Source organism: Balaenoptera physalus (assembly GCF_965194825.1).
Source record: "Balaenoptera physalus genome assembly, chromosome: 17".
Classification (NCBI taxonomy): Eukaryota; Metazoa; Chordata; class Mammalia; order Artiodactyla; family Balaenopteridae; genus Balaenoptera; species Balaenoptera physalus.
In genome coordinates this window covers 18403433-18419212 of record NC_138895.1, presented here as the reverse complement: position 1 = coordinate 18419212, position 15780 = coordinate 18403433, and the positions used below count along the sequence as shown (strand labels likewise).

The 15780-nt window shown below is 34.6% G+C and overlaps 1 protein-coding gene across 17 annotated transcripts in view; it reads left to right on the top strand.

The window, feature by feature from the left end:
- Positions 1–15780, top strand: part of STAU2 (staufen double-stranded RNA binding protein 2) — a 302893-nt gene that overhangs the window by 115873 nt on the left and 171240 nt on the right. For all 17 annotated transcript variants that reach the window (XR_014255312.1, XM_082432596.1, XM_082432602.1 and 14 more), the window contains 2 exons: positions 4910–5047; positions 13343–13474. Coding sequence is in view for 16 of the 17 variants with exons in the window: in XM_082432596.1 (XP_082288722.1) it covers positions 4910–5047; positions 13343–13474 (270 nt within the window). In the remaining variant the exon portion in view is untranslated. The remainder of the gene's footprint in view (positions 1–4909; positions 5048–13342; positions 13475–15780) is intronic.

The following is a 15780-nucleotide window of genomic DNA, read 5'->3' as shown; positions in this document are numbered from 1 at the left end:
GATGGTGTCTTTGGGTTTAGATTCTGTTCTTTAATGTCGTTCTCTTCTGTAAGATGAGGCCTCAAAGGAGGTTTTCTGATGTTGGAGATAAAGTTTTCTGAATAAGACTGTCCTTACTGGTTTGTAGAATGATAATCTAAGACTTGCTATCCAAGGAATTACTTAATTTTCAAGGGTGCTAGTAGTTAATTTCAATCAAGGGAAGAAACCAGCCATTCTTAACGTTCTCAGAACTCCATTATTCTCTGATTGGATTTATGCATCTGGTTCTTTGTCGTTGGAATCTGTATCAACAGCGTCTTTGGAACTTACAGACATTCTTATAAAACAGGCAAATTAAACAGGAATAAAGACAACATACCATTGGAGGTACATGTTTATGTGATCATCTTCATGGACATCTTCTAGTGCGAGACTCAAGAGCTTCCCTTTACCTTTTCATTGGCATTTCAATCTTAGACTTACGGGTTATTATCTGTATTTGTCTTTTCTCATCAGTCCTTCTTTACTTCCATTATAATATATATTTTTCATTTTCTTGGTATGTAAGTAGAAGTAGAAACCAGTATTTTATCAAAAGCTAAAATTTTCCTTTTCTTTCTTCTCCCCCTCTACCCAACTATTGCAGTATTGAAGTTCTCAGCCTTTTCCCTCTCTTTCTCTCTCCTAGGCTGCTCTTCATACTTCTAGGGCTTCAATTCAGTCCTTATATAGATGATTCCCAAATACTCTTCTGTGCTCGACACTGCCTGTTGGGCCTCTCACTTAATAGTTCACAGGCCCCTGAAACTCTGTCCAAAACTCATCGTGTTCCCTTCTGAACCTCTTCCTCCTCCTGCATTCCTTATCATAGTGACTGGTATCCCCATCCAGCGGCTGAAACAGAATCCTGGGAGTCCTTTTTAACATCTCTCCTACCCCCTGTATAGAGTCAATCATCAAACCCTATTGATTCCATCACTTAAATATTTCCTAAGTTGGTCCATTTCTTTCCATTCCCTGCCACCCTTTTGATCCAACTCACATTCATGTCTTGCCTGAACTACTACAGTGGGTTTTTAATTGGCCTTCTTCCTACAAGTACTTTTGACATCAAAAGATCTTTTTAAAAGTGTTGTCTTTTAGAAATACTGATCAGATCATGTCATGCCTCTACTTAAAATCTTTTAGTAATTTCTCATTGTTCTTTGGGTAAAACCCAAAATCCCCAAAACATAATTTAAAAGACCTTGCAGGATCTGACTTAGAGGCTGTGCCTGCAGTACCAAGCTAGATATGGTTGAGACTCAACAACTACAGGAAAAGCTAAGACTATACAGTGGCTCTTACTGTAAGTTTAGTGTAACATATATAAACTGTAACTTAGTGATTACCCTTGTCTCTAATACTTGTTTTAGAGTAAATTTTCACAGGTGGATATAAAGTGCTGACCATAGGACATGCAAACCTTCATTTCTAGGAATAATATATGAAGAAAGTTAGTTTGCATGCAGAAAAAAATATTTGATTTGCAAAGGTTTTTTTTTTTAAAACCTTTTAGAAGCCACTAAAAAGGCTATACATAAACTTAAAAAAAAAGCTTTTATCAAGTTTTATTCATAAACATTACCTTATATAAAGTTAAAAATAGAGTGCCTTCTGAAAGGTTATATAGGATGTGTATGTAAGTTAAAAAGCATACTAAGTAAGAGTAAGTGAGACCTACCACCCAGCTTGAATATAGAACATTTCTCGGTAAGGTTGAAGCTATCTGTATACCCTCTTCTGTCACATCCTGATACCACCTCCCTTATGTAACCTGCCATCATTAGTTTTGTGTTTAATGTTTCCTAATCTTACAGTTTTACTACATGTTTGTTTTTCTGAAAACTGGTATTTGGTTGGTTTCTAAAATAGCTTTATTGAGGTGTAATTGACATACAGTGAACTGTACATATTTAAAGCATACTATTTGATATGATTTGATATATGTGTACAGTTGTGAAACCATGACCACAATCAAGATAATGAACCTATCCGTTGCTCCCCAAAGTTTCCTCATTCCCCTTTGGAATCCCCCCACCTTCAATTCCCAAGCAACCACTCTTTTTTTGACTGGCTTCGTTCACTCGGTATAATAATTTAGAAATTCATCCATGTTGTTACAGCTGTTAATTGTTGGTTCTGTTTTATTGCTAAGTAGTATTATATTGAATGGATATACCATAATTTGTTTATCCATTCACTCTTTGTTGTATATTTGGGATGCTTCTAATTTGGGGCTATTAAAAATAAAGCTGCTGTGAACATTTGTGTCTAAGTCTTATGGGCATATGCTTTTTTTTCTCTTGGGTAAATACTTAGGAGTAGAGTGGTGTGGTCATTTAGTAGGTATACAGCATTTTAAGAAACTGCCAATTGTTTTTCAAAGTGATTGAACCATTTTGTATTCTCAGCAGCCATGTGTGATAATTCTAGTATCTGCATCTCCTTTCTAACACATAGTATAGTCTTAAATTTCAGTTGTTCAAATACATGCATATTGATATCTCATTTTGGTTCAGATTCCTCCAGTGACTAATGATAGAGCATTTTTTTGTATATACAGTAGCACATGAAGCTTGATGAAGTGTTGTTCAGATCTTTTGCTTGCTTAAAAATTTTTAAGTAATAATTTAAATAATAACAAATAATACATTTAAAATATAAATTTATTACGGAATTTTGAGAGGTCTTTATACATTCTGGGTACAAGTATTTTTTAATCAGATATGTGGTTTGCAAATATTTCTCCAAGCCTGTGACTTGTCCTTTTTAAAGAACAGAAGTTACTAATTTTGACGAAGTTCAATTTATTATCATTATTATTATTGAATATGATTTTGGTGTTGTATCTAAGAAATTGTTACGTAACCAAACCAGAAAAATTTCCCCTATATTTTCTTCTGGAAGTTTTAGTTTTAGATATTACACTTAAGCCTGTGAACCATTTTGAGTTAACTTTTGTGTGAGGTATGGATTGAAGTTTTGGGTTTTTTCTACATGTGAATATCCAATTGTTCCAGTACCATTGGTTGAAAAGACTACCCTTTCTCCATTGAATGGCTTTTGCACCTTTGTTGACCATATATGTGTGGATCTACTTCTGGATGCTGTTCTGTTTCATTGATCTCTTTGTCTGTCTTTCTGCCAGTACCACACATACTGTCTTGATTACTGTAGCGTTATAATAAATCTTGAAATCAGGCAGTCTGATTCCTCCAACTTTGTTCTTTTTTCAAGGTTGTTTTGGTTATTTGTCCTTTGCATTTCCATATGAATTTTAAGTATTGGCTTATTAATTATTACCCAAAAAGAGCATGCTGGGGTTTTGATTGGGGTTGATAGATTGATTTGATTGGTTTGATAGATTTGATTGACAGATCAGTTTGAAGAGAATCAACATTTTAGGAATATTGAGTCTGCTGACCCATTAACATGTGTGTCTGTCCACTTACTGAGATCTTATTTAATTTCACCAGTGTTTTGTAGTTTTAATGGGCTTTATATAAATTATATCATACTTTATATATTATTCTGTGCTTGCCTTTCTCACTTAACATTTTTTTCTTAAATTCATTCATCTTGAGGTATGTAACAATACTTAATTCATTTTCACTGTGATATGCCGTTCCATTGTGTGAACATGTCATAATTTATTTTTTCTTTTATAGATGAATGTTTAGGTTATTTCCAGTTTTTCTTTTTTTGCTATTTCAAATAATGCAGCTGTGGATATTCCCATACAAATGAGCCAGCACATTTGGGTAACAGTTTTCTAGTTGAATAGGCTACTGAGGAGTGGGTTATTTATTGGCTTTACTAGACATTGCCAAATTGTTTTCCAGTTTATATTATGATCAGCACTGTGTAAGTTTTTGTTATTCCCCATCTTCACCAGTTGAGGCTGTTGGACTTCCTTTGCTAAATTGATAGGTATGAAATAGTATCTCACTGTGGTTTTAATATGCATTTTCTGAGTCTTAATGAGATGGATTATCTTTTTATATGTTTTTTTCTTCTGTTAAATATCTGTTCATCTCATTTGCCCATTTTTGTTTTATTTTTTTAAAATTTTATTTATTTATTTATTTATTTATTTATTTATTTTTGGCTGCATTGGCTCTTAGTCGTGGCAGGTGGGATCTTCATTGAGGCACGTGGGATCTTTCATTGCAGTGCGCGGGCTCTTTGTTGTGGCACGTGGGCTTCTCTCTAGTTGTGGGCGTGGGCTTCTCTAGTTGTGGTTGTGCGGGCTCCAGAGTGCATGGGCTCCAGAGCGAGTGGGCTCTATAGTTTGCCGCACACGAGCTCTCTAGTTGAGGCGTGGAAGCTCAGTAGTTGTGGTGTGCAGGCTTAGTTGCCCCATGGCATGTGGGATCTTAGTTCCCCGGCCAGGGATCGAGTGCACGTCCCCTGCATTGGCAGGTGCATCTTTACCACTGGACCACCAGGGAAGTCCTGCCCATTTTTATTTTAGATTGTCTTTTTCTTAATACTTTTTAGGAGTTTTTAAAAATATATTTTGGATACTGGATATATCTTTTTTTAACTTACATGTATTTCAAATATCTCTTCCCAGTTCATGGCTTATCTTCTTACATTCTTTTTGGTGTTTTTTGATGAGTAGAAGTTGTGAAGCAACTCCTACTGTATTAAAGAGTTTAAAAGGATAGTTGACCAACTTATCAATAATACTTCTAAGCCCTAAATCCTATAGAAGCCTAGTTTCAGATCCATTTTATAATTTTCCTTTATAAATTTTCATTTATTTCAGACAGAGTTTTGGGGTGCAGGGGAGGAGGTGAGAACCATGGTTTCTTTAAGGACCTAATAACAAGTTTTAAAAGCAGGTCTCATGTTTTGAAAATTTTTCTTAAATTTTTTTTAGGCTGGACCAGAATATGGTCAAGGAATGAACCCCATTAGCCGCCTGGCTCAAATTCAACAGGCCAAAAAGGAAAAGGAACCAGATTACGTTTTGCTTTCAGAAAGAGGAATGCCTCGACGTCGGGAATTTGTGATGCAGGTATTTCTAACATTTATATTAAAAGATTTTTTTAACTATTGAAAAAATTTAGAAATCCTGAGGCTGGAATAGAGATATGGTGGAAAAGAAAACTAGGAATTAATAGTAGAAGGTAGAACTGTTTACACTTAAAAGTGTTCATTCCCTCCAGGCCCATCTACCAACTTGGTTGAAACATTCAAGTGTCAAGGACATGTTAGAATAGATAGTATGAGTTTCTAAGGGACCGTGAGCTCATGCAGAGTTCATCATTGAGAATGCCTATCTGTAACTTAATGTGTTGCAATTTGCAGCTGGAGTCTATTAACTACTGGGAATAAAAGACAGATGGAATTAGAAACAAAATTTAGAAGGGTGGATGTAGTATGTGGAACAGGGCCAAGAGCATGAGCTTTTGGGTTATTAGAAAAATTAGGAAAAGGGAGCTAGCTGGCTACCTAACTGTGGTGAGGACTGAGGGACTCAGAATTGCTGAGAGATTTAACTGCTGCGTTGTGAAGCCAAGAAAATTGAAGAATGGTTGCTGGTGTATTGGTCGATGGGTGGGGACTGGGAATGAGGTAGAAGGCCTAAAATGCCCTCCTTCGTTTTAAATCCTATACCTATCCATCTTCATTTGCCAAGTCAAGCCCCGGTATCACAGAAACTTTTCATTTTTATTACGAAAATTTCAAACATATCCAAAGGTGGATATATTTAATAGTATGCTTTTAAAAATAGTATAATGGAAGAGTATAATGGCATCTTGGGGAATATACCCATCATCCAAAGCCAACAATTAAGATTTCTGCTGTACTTGCTTTGGCTACCAGTTTTTCTTTCCTCCCTTCCTCCCACCCTCCTTTCCTTCTTTTCCTGAAGTATTTTAAAGCTGCTTTCTAACCACATGTCATTTTAGCCTACATACTTAGTGTGTATCTCTAAAACATATGGAAGTTTTTCTTACATTTTCTTACATTAGGCATGGTTCATTAGAATCATCTAGCACCCAGTCTGTATTTAAATTCTCATTGTCCCAACTGTTTCTGTTATAATAGGCTTGTCAGAGAACCTTTTTCCAGTCAAACCTGTGGCTCTCATTTTTAATAAAACCCAGTTACAATCAACAGATGTTAATTAAGTGCTGACCCATGGCAAACGTTCTGGACTCAAATATAGTATCTCATGTTGATTAACTTTTCATGCATGTCTAAATTTTACCTTCCTTCCTAATTTGTAATCCCCATGTTTATCTCACAGTACCCAATATGGCGGTATGTATGTAGTAGGACTTTCATAAACCTGTGAGGTATATTTGCTGCCTGCCTGATTGAGAGCTAGTATGTTAGGCTTTTGTTGGCGATATAAACTTATGATGTAGTTACAGGTAAACCACGGTTGGGAACTTAGATATCCAGAGAGGGGGAATTCTTCTGTGGTTTGTGAACGCATTATTGTCTGGATGTCACTGGGACCCGCAACAGTGTGGTTCCAGTATTTTCACTTTGTTAAACATGTGCACCGTTTTTCTTTTTACATTCTTGACTTTAAAGAATTATAGAAAATAATTCTTTGAACTCCAAAACTTGAGGGAAAAAAAAATCCCCTACATTTTAGACCTGTGTCAGGAATAAAAACTGGCTTTGACTTTATTAAACAATTCCTTTCCTGTGGAGTATATTGAGTACCCCTTTTGAAAGAGGAATTTAGAATATCTTAGGCGAGCTTCCATTTTATGGGTATTCATAAACATTCTAGTCAAACAGGAACATTTGGCTGTACTTTTAAATGTTTTCACACTGAATTCATATTGTTTTTTCCTTCTTCTGAAAGCCCCAGTGGATTCATTACAGTACTGCAGCAACTTCATCAAAGTAAAGGCTTTTGTATAAGCTACTTAAACAATGTTATCATTCATTATAATTGAATCGTTATAATTGAATGTGGAAGTAAACTATCTAAAGATAATGTGCTCATATTTATCTATCACCAGAAAAACCCCACAAACAAATGTGTGTTATAAAATGGATATAGTTACTTGTATTGATTACTAGATAAAGGAAAATCTCTGATGACATTATTTGGATATTTAGGTCCAGAGAAAATTTCTTAAAGTTTTTTTTTTTTTTTTGGAGAGGCATATTTTAATTTTTCAAGAGAAAATAACGGTAACTAAATGTGTATCAGCACATTCTGTTATTATGTGTCATATGATGTTAATTTTTCTACCTGTGATTAAGATCTCCAGATTTTAAAAAATATATGTAAAGGAAATTTCATTTGTGACTCAGTGAAAGATAATTAAGTTTTTGGTAAATGCTATTTTAGAATTTTTTTGTTGGTTTTTTGAGGACTTGATTAATTAAAAAAAAATTTTTTAAAAATAGTATCTTGGTTTGTTTTTTTTTTTTTTTGGGGGGGGCGCCGTGCTATGTGGCATGTGGAATCTTAGTTCCCTGACCAGGGATCAAACCCGTGCCCCCTGCAATGGAAGCGTGGAGTTTTAACCACTGGACTGCCAGGAAGTCCAGATGACTTGATTAATTTAAATGATTTGTTTAAAGACAAAAAATCTGGCCATCTTAAATTTATTGCGTAGCAAAATAATTGAGCTTCTTTGCAGAAAAATTAACATTTTAATGTAAAAGTCTTACAATAGTTATAAAATTTGTGAGCTTTCTAGGAAGATGACTTTTGGAAGTTTACTTACATACTTACTTGACTTTTATAATGCAATGATTTTTTTTTTTTGAGTGACCACTGTGAGTGCTGGCAGGGAATCAAAGTCCTTTAGCACAGTGGTCTTTTTCAATAGTAACAAATAACTCTGGGGTAACCAACTACTCACAAGCTATTGAACCATGCAACTGTAAAAACTTGTGTCAGACAAGGGGTGGGTGAATGGGAAAAATGAATCTGGAAGCACCTGTTCTGGAAATAAGTCTTGAGGTGTCAGAGTAGGTCAGACGGAAAGCCAGCAGACACAGATTTAAGGTGAATGCTGTGATGGGAACCCCATGGCCCAAGAGCAGGAACCTGGAGCCAGAGGGCCTCAGGCCTGGGCAGGTAAATGAGATTTAGGGATGAAGCAGCAGAAGATTTGAATGAGAATGACAAGACGTATATAGCCTGTGAAAACAGATGAAACATCTTTCGCTGCTCAGTTATCTTTTGCTGCCATTTACTTTGGCAAGTCTTGTGACCCTCAGAGCAGTAGAGGAAGCTTCTGACGTAGCTGGCCTAATCGTTTAGCTAGCATGCATTCCAGCAACAACACAGGGTCTGGTGAAGCTGCGGAACAAACCAAGCACCGGAAAAAACAACAGGTAGCAGAGGCTGGCTCTAGCCAGGGACTCAAGGACACACAGGGCCTTGATACATCGGGTCAGGTGCAGGCCAACAGATGTGGGAGGTGTGTGTGTGCACCCAGCTCCAAGGATCTGCCGTGAACAGCACTAGATCAGTGCTTCTGAGTGGGGTCCATAGACTACTGCTGATTTGTCATAATGTGGTGGTTTCTGGTTTCAGGAGAAGAAGCAGTGAAATGTTTCAAAAACGCATTGCACAGATCTGAACTATAAGATTTGTGATAGTTGTTACAGAGGTTCTATAATGAGTACATTTTCAGTGTCTCATATACTGCAAGAAGTATGTCATTTAGTTCATCTTGAGTTATACTCTGTTTAGAAAGTGCAGTTCTTTGTCATATAATTTGGACATTATTTATAATTGTTAAGTTTTTTTTTAAGCACTGTGTTGCATATCCCTAATTCCTTAAAAGGAGTTGGTTCACTGAAGCTTAAAAGTAGTGATGGAAATAGTAATACAAATAAAAATCTCAATAATGGTGTAAGAATAAATGGCAAACAGTACACATGTGTGGATACCAGATGGAAATCTATATGTTCTGACACAAGTGAAATAACCAATGTTATGATTACACACAAAAGCCAAAAAAGAAAAATATGTGTAGAATTATCATACATTGTATCTGAAAACTAGTTTTAGTTGTATCATGTAGCCATTCATTGCTAGTACCCAGTATAGTGTCATTGTGAAATTTTATTAAAGTGACATGAAGCTATTGAAGTTCTCTAATTTTTTTTAAGCAAATTGCAGTGACATTTGATAAAACAATTCAAAATTTCAGATATAGATTGCCTGTTCAGCCTTCTTGCTCATTTTTCAGCTGTTTTTTTAAAAAAATGGATTTATAGGAATCTATTATATATTCTGGAAATGTGAGTCTTTTGCAGTTATATGGCATTTCAAATATCTTCTCTTGTTCTGTGACCTGACTTTTTTCCTTTTTTATTGATACTTTTTGAGGAATAGAAGTAATTCATTTTAAGGCAGTCAAGTTTATCTCTCTTTTCCCTGATGTTAATTTTATAATGTCTAGACATCCCGAAGAATAATGCCCCCACCTTGTTCTTCCTCAGAAGGATCTTGGCTGTTCTTTGCACCTTGCATTTCCATGTAAATTTTGGAATCAGCTTGTCAAATATTGTAAAAATATGTGTGGGATTTTGATGGGAATTTATTGAATTTATAGGTCAATTTGAAAAAATTGATATTATTATAATATTGAGTCTTCAGTGCATGAGTATGGCGTATCTCTATTAGGTTTATCTTAATATTTCTCAATAATGTGTATTGTTTTATGTGTAAAGATTTTTAAACATCATAGGTATTTGATTTTTGTTTAATATAAATTGTATCTTTTAATATTTTTCATTTTCTACTTAATTGTTGATGGAATATACAAGGGCAGTTGGCTTTTGTATACTGTCTTTTATACAAGAACTTGTACTTTCATAAATTCTTATAATTTACCCATAAATTTTCTTGGATTTCCTCTGTAAATATTATTTCTGCAAATAATGACAGTTTGTTCTTACACTTCTAATTCTTAAACCTTTTAGTTTTCTTGCCTTATTGCTATGTCCAGGGTTTGCAGTAAAATGTTAAATACTAGTAAAAATGGAGGGCATTTTTGTCTTGTTTCTAATTTCAGAACTTCAACATTAAGTATAATGTTTGCTGAGGTCTGAGTTCTCTTCCTTCCCTAGTTGCTAAGAGTTTTTATCATGAATGAAGGTTGAGTTTTAGCAAATGCTTTTGCTTCATTTATTAGGGTGATCATATGATTTGTCTCCTCAACTGATTAATATAGTAGATTCCATTGATTTTGTTTGAGTTTCGAATGTTAGACTTATCTTGCATTTTTGGAATAAACCTAACTTAGTCACAACTTTTCTTCTTTTTAATATTGCTTTGTTCAATGTACTATTATATGGTTTAAACTAGCATTTATGTTCATGAGTGAAACTGGTCTGTAAAATTTGTTTCTTATACTTGTTGGATTTTGGAACCAAAGTGATGCCTCACTGAATAATTGGGGACTGATTCCTCTTTTTTTATTCTTGGATGAATTTTTGTAAGATTAGCATTATTCTTCCTTAAATGTTGAGTAGAACTTGCTGGAGAAGCTCTCAGAAGTTTTCTTTGTGGAAAAGTTTTTAATTGTGGTTTTAATTTCTTTAGTAGTTACAGACCTGTATAGCTAAGGGTTTATTCTGTGCCAGTTTTGGTAATTTGTATTGTCTAGGAATTTTTCCATTTTATCTAAATAGTCAAAAAATGTTAGCTGAAATATTCAGTATCCTTTATTATTTTGTAATGCTACAGAAGCTATAGTAATCTCCCATTTTCATTCTTATTTGTGTCTTTTCTTATTTTTTCTTGATCAGTATTACCTTTGGTTTATCATTTTATTAGTCTTTTCAGGGAACCAACTTTAAGCTTTTTGAACTTCTCTGTTGTACTTTGTTTTATATTTCCTTAATTTCTGCTCTTGTCTTTATTTTTCTATTTTCTTTGGGTTTATTTTGCTGTTAATAACTTCTTGAGATGGATGGTTAGCTTATTACTTTTCTGCCTTTCTCTAAGCTTTTATAGCTTATTTATTTTCTTCTAGACACTCTTTTAGCTACATCCTTCAAGTTTTGATATACTGTATTTCCATTATTATTAAAATATTTTCTAATTTCTGGTGAGATTTCTTCTTTGCCCATAGATTATTTAGATTGTTTAATTTCCAAAATTGTGATTATCTTCTTGTCTGCTTCTATCACTTACTGAGAACAACGTATAAAAACAAATTCCATTCTCATTGTGTATTTTCTATTTCTCCTTGTAATTCTTTCCTCTTTTGTTTTCTCATTTACTTTTTATATTTGTATTATCTCAGCACATGCAAGTCTAAAAAATCATTACCCAACTCAGGAAATGTACATGTGGATATAAAATGGCTGATGTATATTTAAATATGTTGATGTACATATATACATGTGTACATCAAGTGTTCACAAAAGGTAACTGTGGAATAGTTCTAATGATAACAAGCTACCATTTATTGAGCAGTTATACTCAGATACTGTAACATACACTGTAGTTTACATACATTTTTGTGTTTAATTTTCAAAGCAACACTATTAGGTCATTGTATTATCCCTCTTTTACTGATGAAAAAACTGAGGCTTAGAGATAGTAAATAATTTGAATCAGTTCATGCAGCTAGGAAGTAGAAGAGTTGGATTTCAACTAAATCTGACTTGGAAGTCTTTGTTCTTAACCACAGTATTGTACTAATCTTTATATATTAGTTGTCTTCAGGAACTATTTAATGTAAACCTTTGTAAACGATATCATTTTTAAAGTTTATTTTTTGGATTAAAGACTTTTATTGATGTATAGTTAATGTACAGTATTATGTAAGTTACGGGTGTACAATACAATAATTCACAATTTTAGTTATTATAAAGTATTGGCTATATTCCCTGTGTTGTACAATATGTCCTTGTAGCTTATTTCATACATAGTAGCTTGTACATCTTAATCCCCTACCCCTATATTGCCCCTCCCCTCCTCCCTCTCCCCCCGGTAACCACTAGTTTGTTTTCTGTATCTGTAAGTCTGTTTCTTTTTTTGTTATATTTACTAGTTGTATTTTTTAGATTCCACATATAAGTGACATCATACAGTATTTGTATTTCTCTGTCTGACTTATTTCACTTAGCCTAATACCCTCCAAGTCCATCTGTGTTGTTGCAAATGGCAGAATTTCATTCTTTTTTATGGTTGAGTAGTATCCCATTGTGTATATATACCACATCTTCTTTATCCATTCATCTGTTGATGGACACTTAGGTTGCTTCCATGTCTTGGTAGTCATGAACAATGCTACTATGAACATTGGGGTACATGTATCTTTTTGAATTAGTGTTTTTGTTTTTTTCAGATATATACCCAGGAGTGGAATTGCTGGGACATATGGTAGTTCTTTTTTTTTTTTTTTTATAATTTTTATTGGAGTATAGTTGATTTACAATGTTGTGTTAGTTTTAGGGTACAGCAAAGTGAATCAGTTATACATACATATACATATATTCACTCTTTTTTAGGTTCTTTTCCCATATAGGTCATTACAGAGTTTTGAGTAGAGTTCCCTGTGCTATTACAGTAGGTCCGTATTAGTTATCTATTTTTTGTATAGTAGTGTGTATATCTCAATCCTAGTCTCCCAATTTATCCCTCTCCCCCATTCTGTTTTTAGTTTTTTTGAGAAACCTCCACACTGTTTTCCACAGTGGCTGCACCAATTTACATTCCCACCAACAGTGCAGGAGGGTTCCCTTTTCTCCACATCCTCGCCAACATTAGTTATTTGTGTTCTTTTTGATGATAGCCGTTCTGACAGGTGTGAGGTGATAGCTCATTGTGGTTTTGATTTGCATTTCCCTCATGATTAGCGGTATTGAGCATCTTTTCATGTGCCTCTTGGCCATCTCCACGTCCTCTTTAGAGAAATGTCTATTCAGGTCCTCTGCCCATTTTAACATTATTTTAAATGGCAGCAACATGAATTTCAGCCTTTTCAGTTTAATAAGTAAAGAATACTAAATGTAGTCGTAATCAACTCTCTACAATGTGAATTTTATTTTTCTGCTTATATCAATAATACAAGTTTATTGTTTAAAACTCAAGTAATATAGAAATATGTAAGGAACTAAAAATCTTCTAAGATTCTGTCATCCTGAGATAACCCCCACTGACATTTTGAGGACCATGTTTCCATACTCTTCTCTCTGTATATATTCATATATATTTTACATAAAAGGGATCTTAATTGCCATTTTTATTACGGACTGAAGTTTATATTTTTGAATGCTAGAGAGCAGAACACATTGCTTTATGGTGTTAAGGTTTGTTACCAAAGCAACTATCATTAATTTCTTACTTTAATCTTACCAGGTCAAGGTAGGCAATGAAGTTGCTACTGGAACAGGACCTAATAAAAAGATAGCCAAAAAAAATGCTGCAGAAGCAATGCTGTTACAACTTGGTTATAAAGCATCCACTAGTCTTCAAGATCAACTTGACAAGGTGAGAGTTAAATTTACATGGACAAGTTCTATCCTGTCAGGGTATAAAAGTGATGAGCAAATTCTGTCCCAGTGTTCCTTGACTCTAAGTACTGTCTTAACTGGTGTTAAAGTAGATGTCAAGTTTTAACTTTTCTAAGGTGGTACTCTATCTTCATATCTTTAAAGATAGATTCTCCAGGTATAAAATAACAGCTGTTTAGGGTTCAAGATAAAATATTATAATCTTATAATTAGAAAATACTAAAAGTTCATTGTATCATTATACATATCTTATATAATACCAATGTAATAATTTTAGCTTACTGACTGATGATTTTTGCCTTATGTACACAGTTTTAATTCGTGCTTTTTTAAGAATAGAGGTTGTTAGCCTTTATTTCTGGAATACAGCTGGAAACACTGGAAATAAAGATCCTGATTACACCTTTAGGGCAGGAACTATATAGGACAGACACTCTATAAACTAATTTTTCTATTTACTTTAAATTAAAGGTAAACTCAGAGGGTGTTTATTTTCTGCCAAGACTTGTGTTCATGGTTCCCTATTTCTTCTGCAGCAGGTAATGACATCATTAACACCTACCTCTGTTGCAAGAGAAGCTGAGAACCTTGAATTCAGGACTTGGCAGATAACTTGGCAGGAACTGGCTTCATTTCACTTTGTATTAAATTATCATTTTATCTATACATGTGTATAAATTATTTTTATTAAACATTTTATTTGTATGAACATTCACAAAACAGGCGTAATAATTATTTCTATCATAAACAATATGCTTTTTTCCATGCCATTTTCTCACATAAGGATTCTGTTTCAGGGATATTTTCAGTTTCTGCAGGAACATCTTTCTGAAGGTTAGAGTAGAAATGAAATCATCTATTAAAAAATATTTAGATACGCTTTTCTTTTTAAGGCACTACGAATATCTAGGCAGTTATTTTGAGTGATTAAAAATTATTTGTCTGTGTGATATCACTGGAGATTTCAATTCTGTTTTTATAACCTGGCTAATGAATGCTTTTTCTTCTTTTAAAAAAATATTTGTAACATGAAACCTAACATGTGTTCAAGTTTCTATAGTTCTTATATTGTGTATATGTTGTTTTAACTTAACACATTTATATTGACTTAAAATTGATAGGTGATTTATAAAAATACGTCAAAATAAATCTCATAGACATTTATTTGTAAGTTAAGTGAAAATAAAATAGAACAAAAAACTGGCATTAATTTCATTAATTTGAAAAACGTTTTTTGCTTACCCACTGTGTTATTAGTTAGGGTTCTCCAGAGGAACAGAGCCCGACAGAGAGAGAGAGAGTGTGTGTGTGTGTGTGTGTGTGTGTGTGTGTGTGTGTGTGTGTGCGCGCACGTGTGCGTGTGTGTATCACACGGAGATTTTTTAAAGGAATTGGCCCATGCAATTTTGGAGGCTTGGCTAGTCCAAAATTTGCTGGGGAGGCTGGCAGGCTGGAGACTCAGGAAGGAGCTGCAGAGTCCAGAGGCGATTGGCTAGAGAGCTGCCTCTCGCTCCAGGGAAGGTCAGCCTTTTTCTAGGCAGGACTTCAACTGTTGAGGCCCACCCACATTATAGAGAGCCATTTGCTTTACTCAAAGTTCAGTGATTTAAATGTAAATCTCTTCCAAAAACACCCTCACAGAAACACCCGGAATAACATTTGACCAAATATCTGAGAACTGTAGCCCAGACAAGTTGACACATAAAATTAACCACCACCCCCACTAAATGCCAAACACTTAAAATTGAAGATAATGGGATGACTGGAATTTTGTCCCTGCACTCAGGAAACTGACCAGTAAGTGTTAGGGGTGAGGAGCTTTAATCATATAACAAAAATTATAGTATAATTAAAATTCTAGATATGTGAAGATGAATCTGGAAAGTCAGGAATAGCTGAGACCACTGTTTTTATGTGAAGTAAAGAGCTTTTGAATTATTAATTTGAGATTTGAACTTGAAAGTGACATGATCTGGTTTGCTTTCTTCAAAAGACAGTCCTATAAGTAATGTAGTGAATGGATTTGGGCAGGACAGGACTGAAGGCAGGGAGGCCAGTGCTAGCAGGATTGTTCAGGTGAAAGATGCTGAGGGTCTGAACTAAGGCAGTGGTGGTAGAGAGGAGAGGGGAAAGACACCAGCAGTCCTTCTGAGGTGTACATGATGAGATGTCAGTAGCAGATAATGTGCGTGGGGGTACAGGAAGAAGGAGGAGGAAAGAATACCTGCAAAAGGGGCAGTAGAGAATGATCTTAAGAAGAAGGTGGCCGTCGTGTGCTGCAGA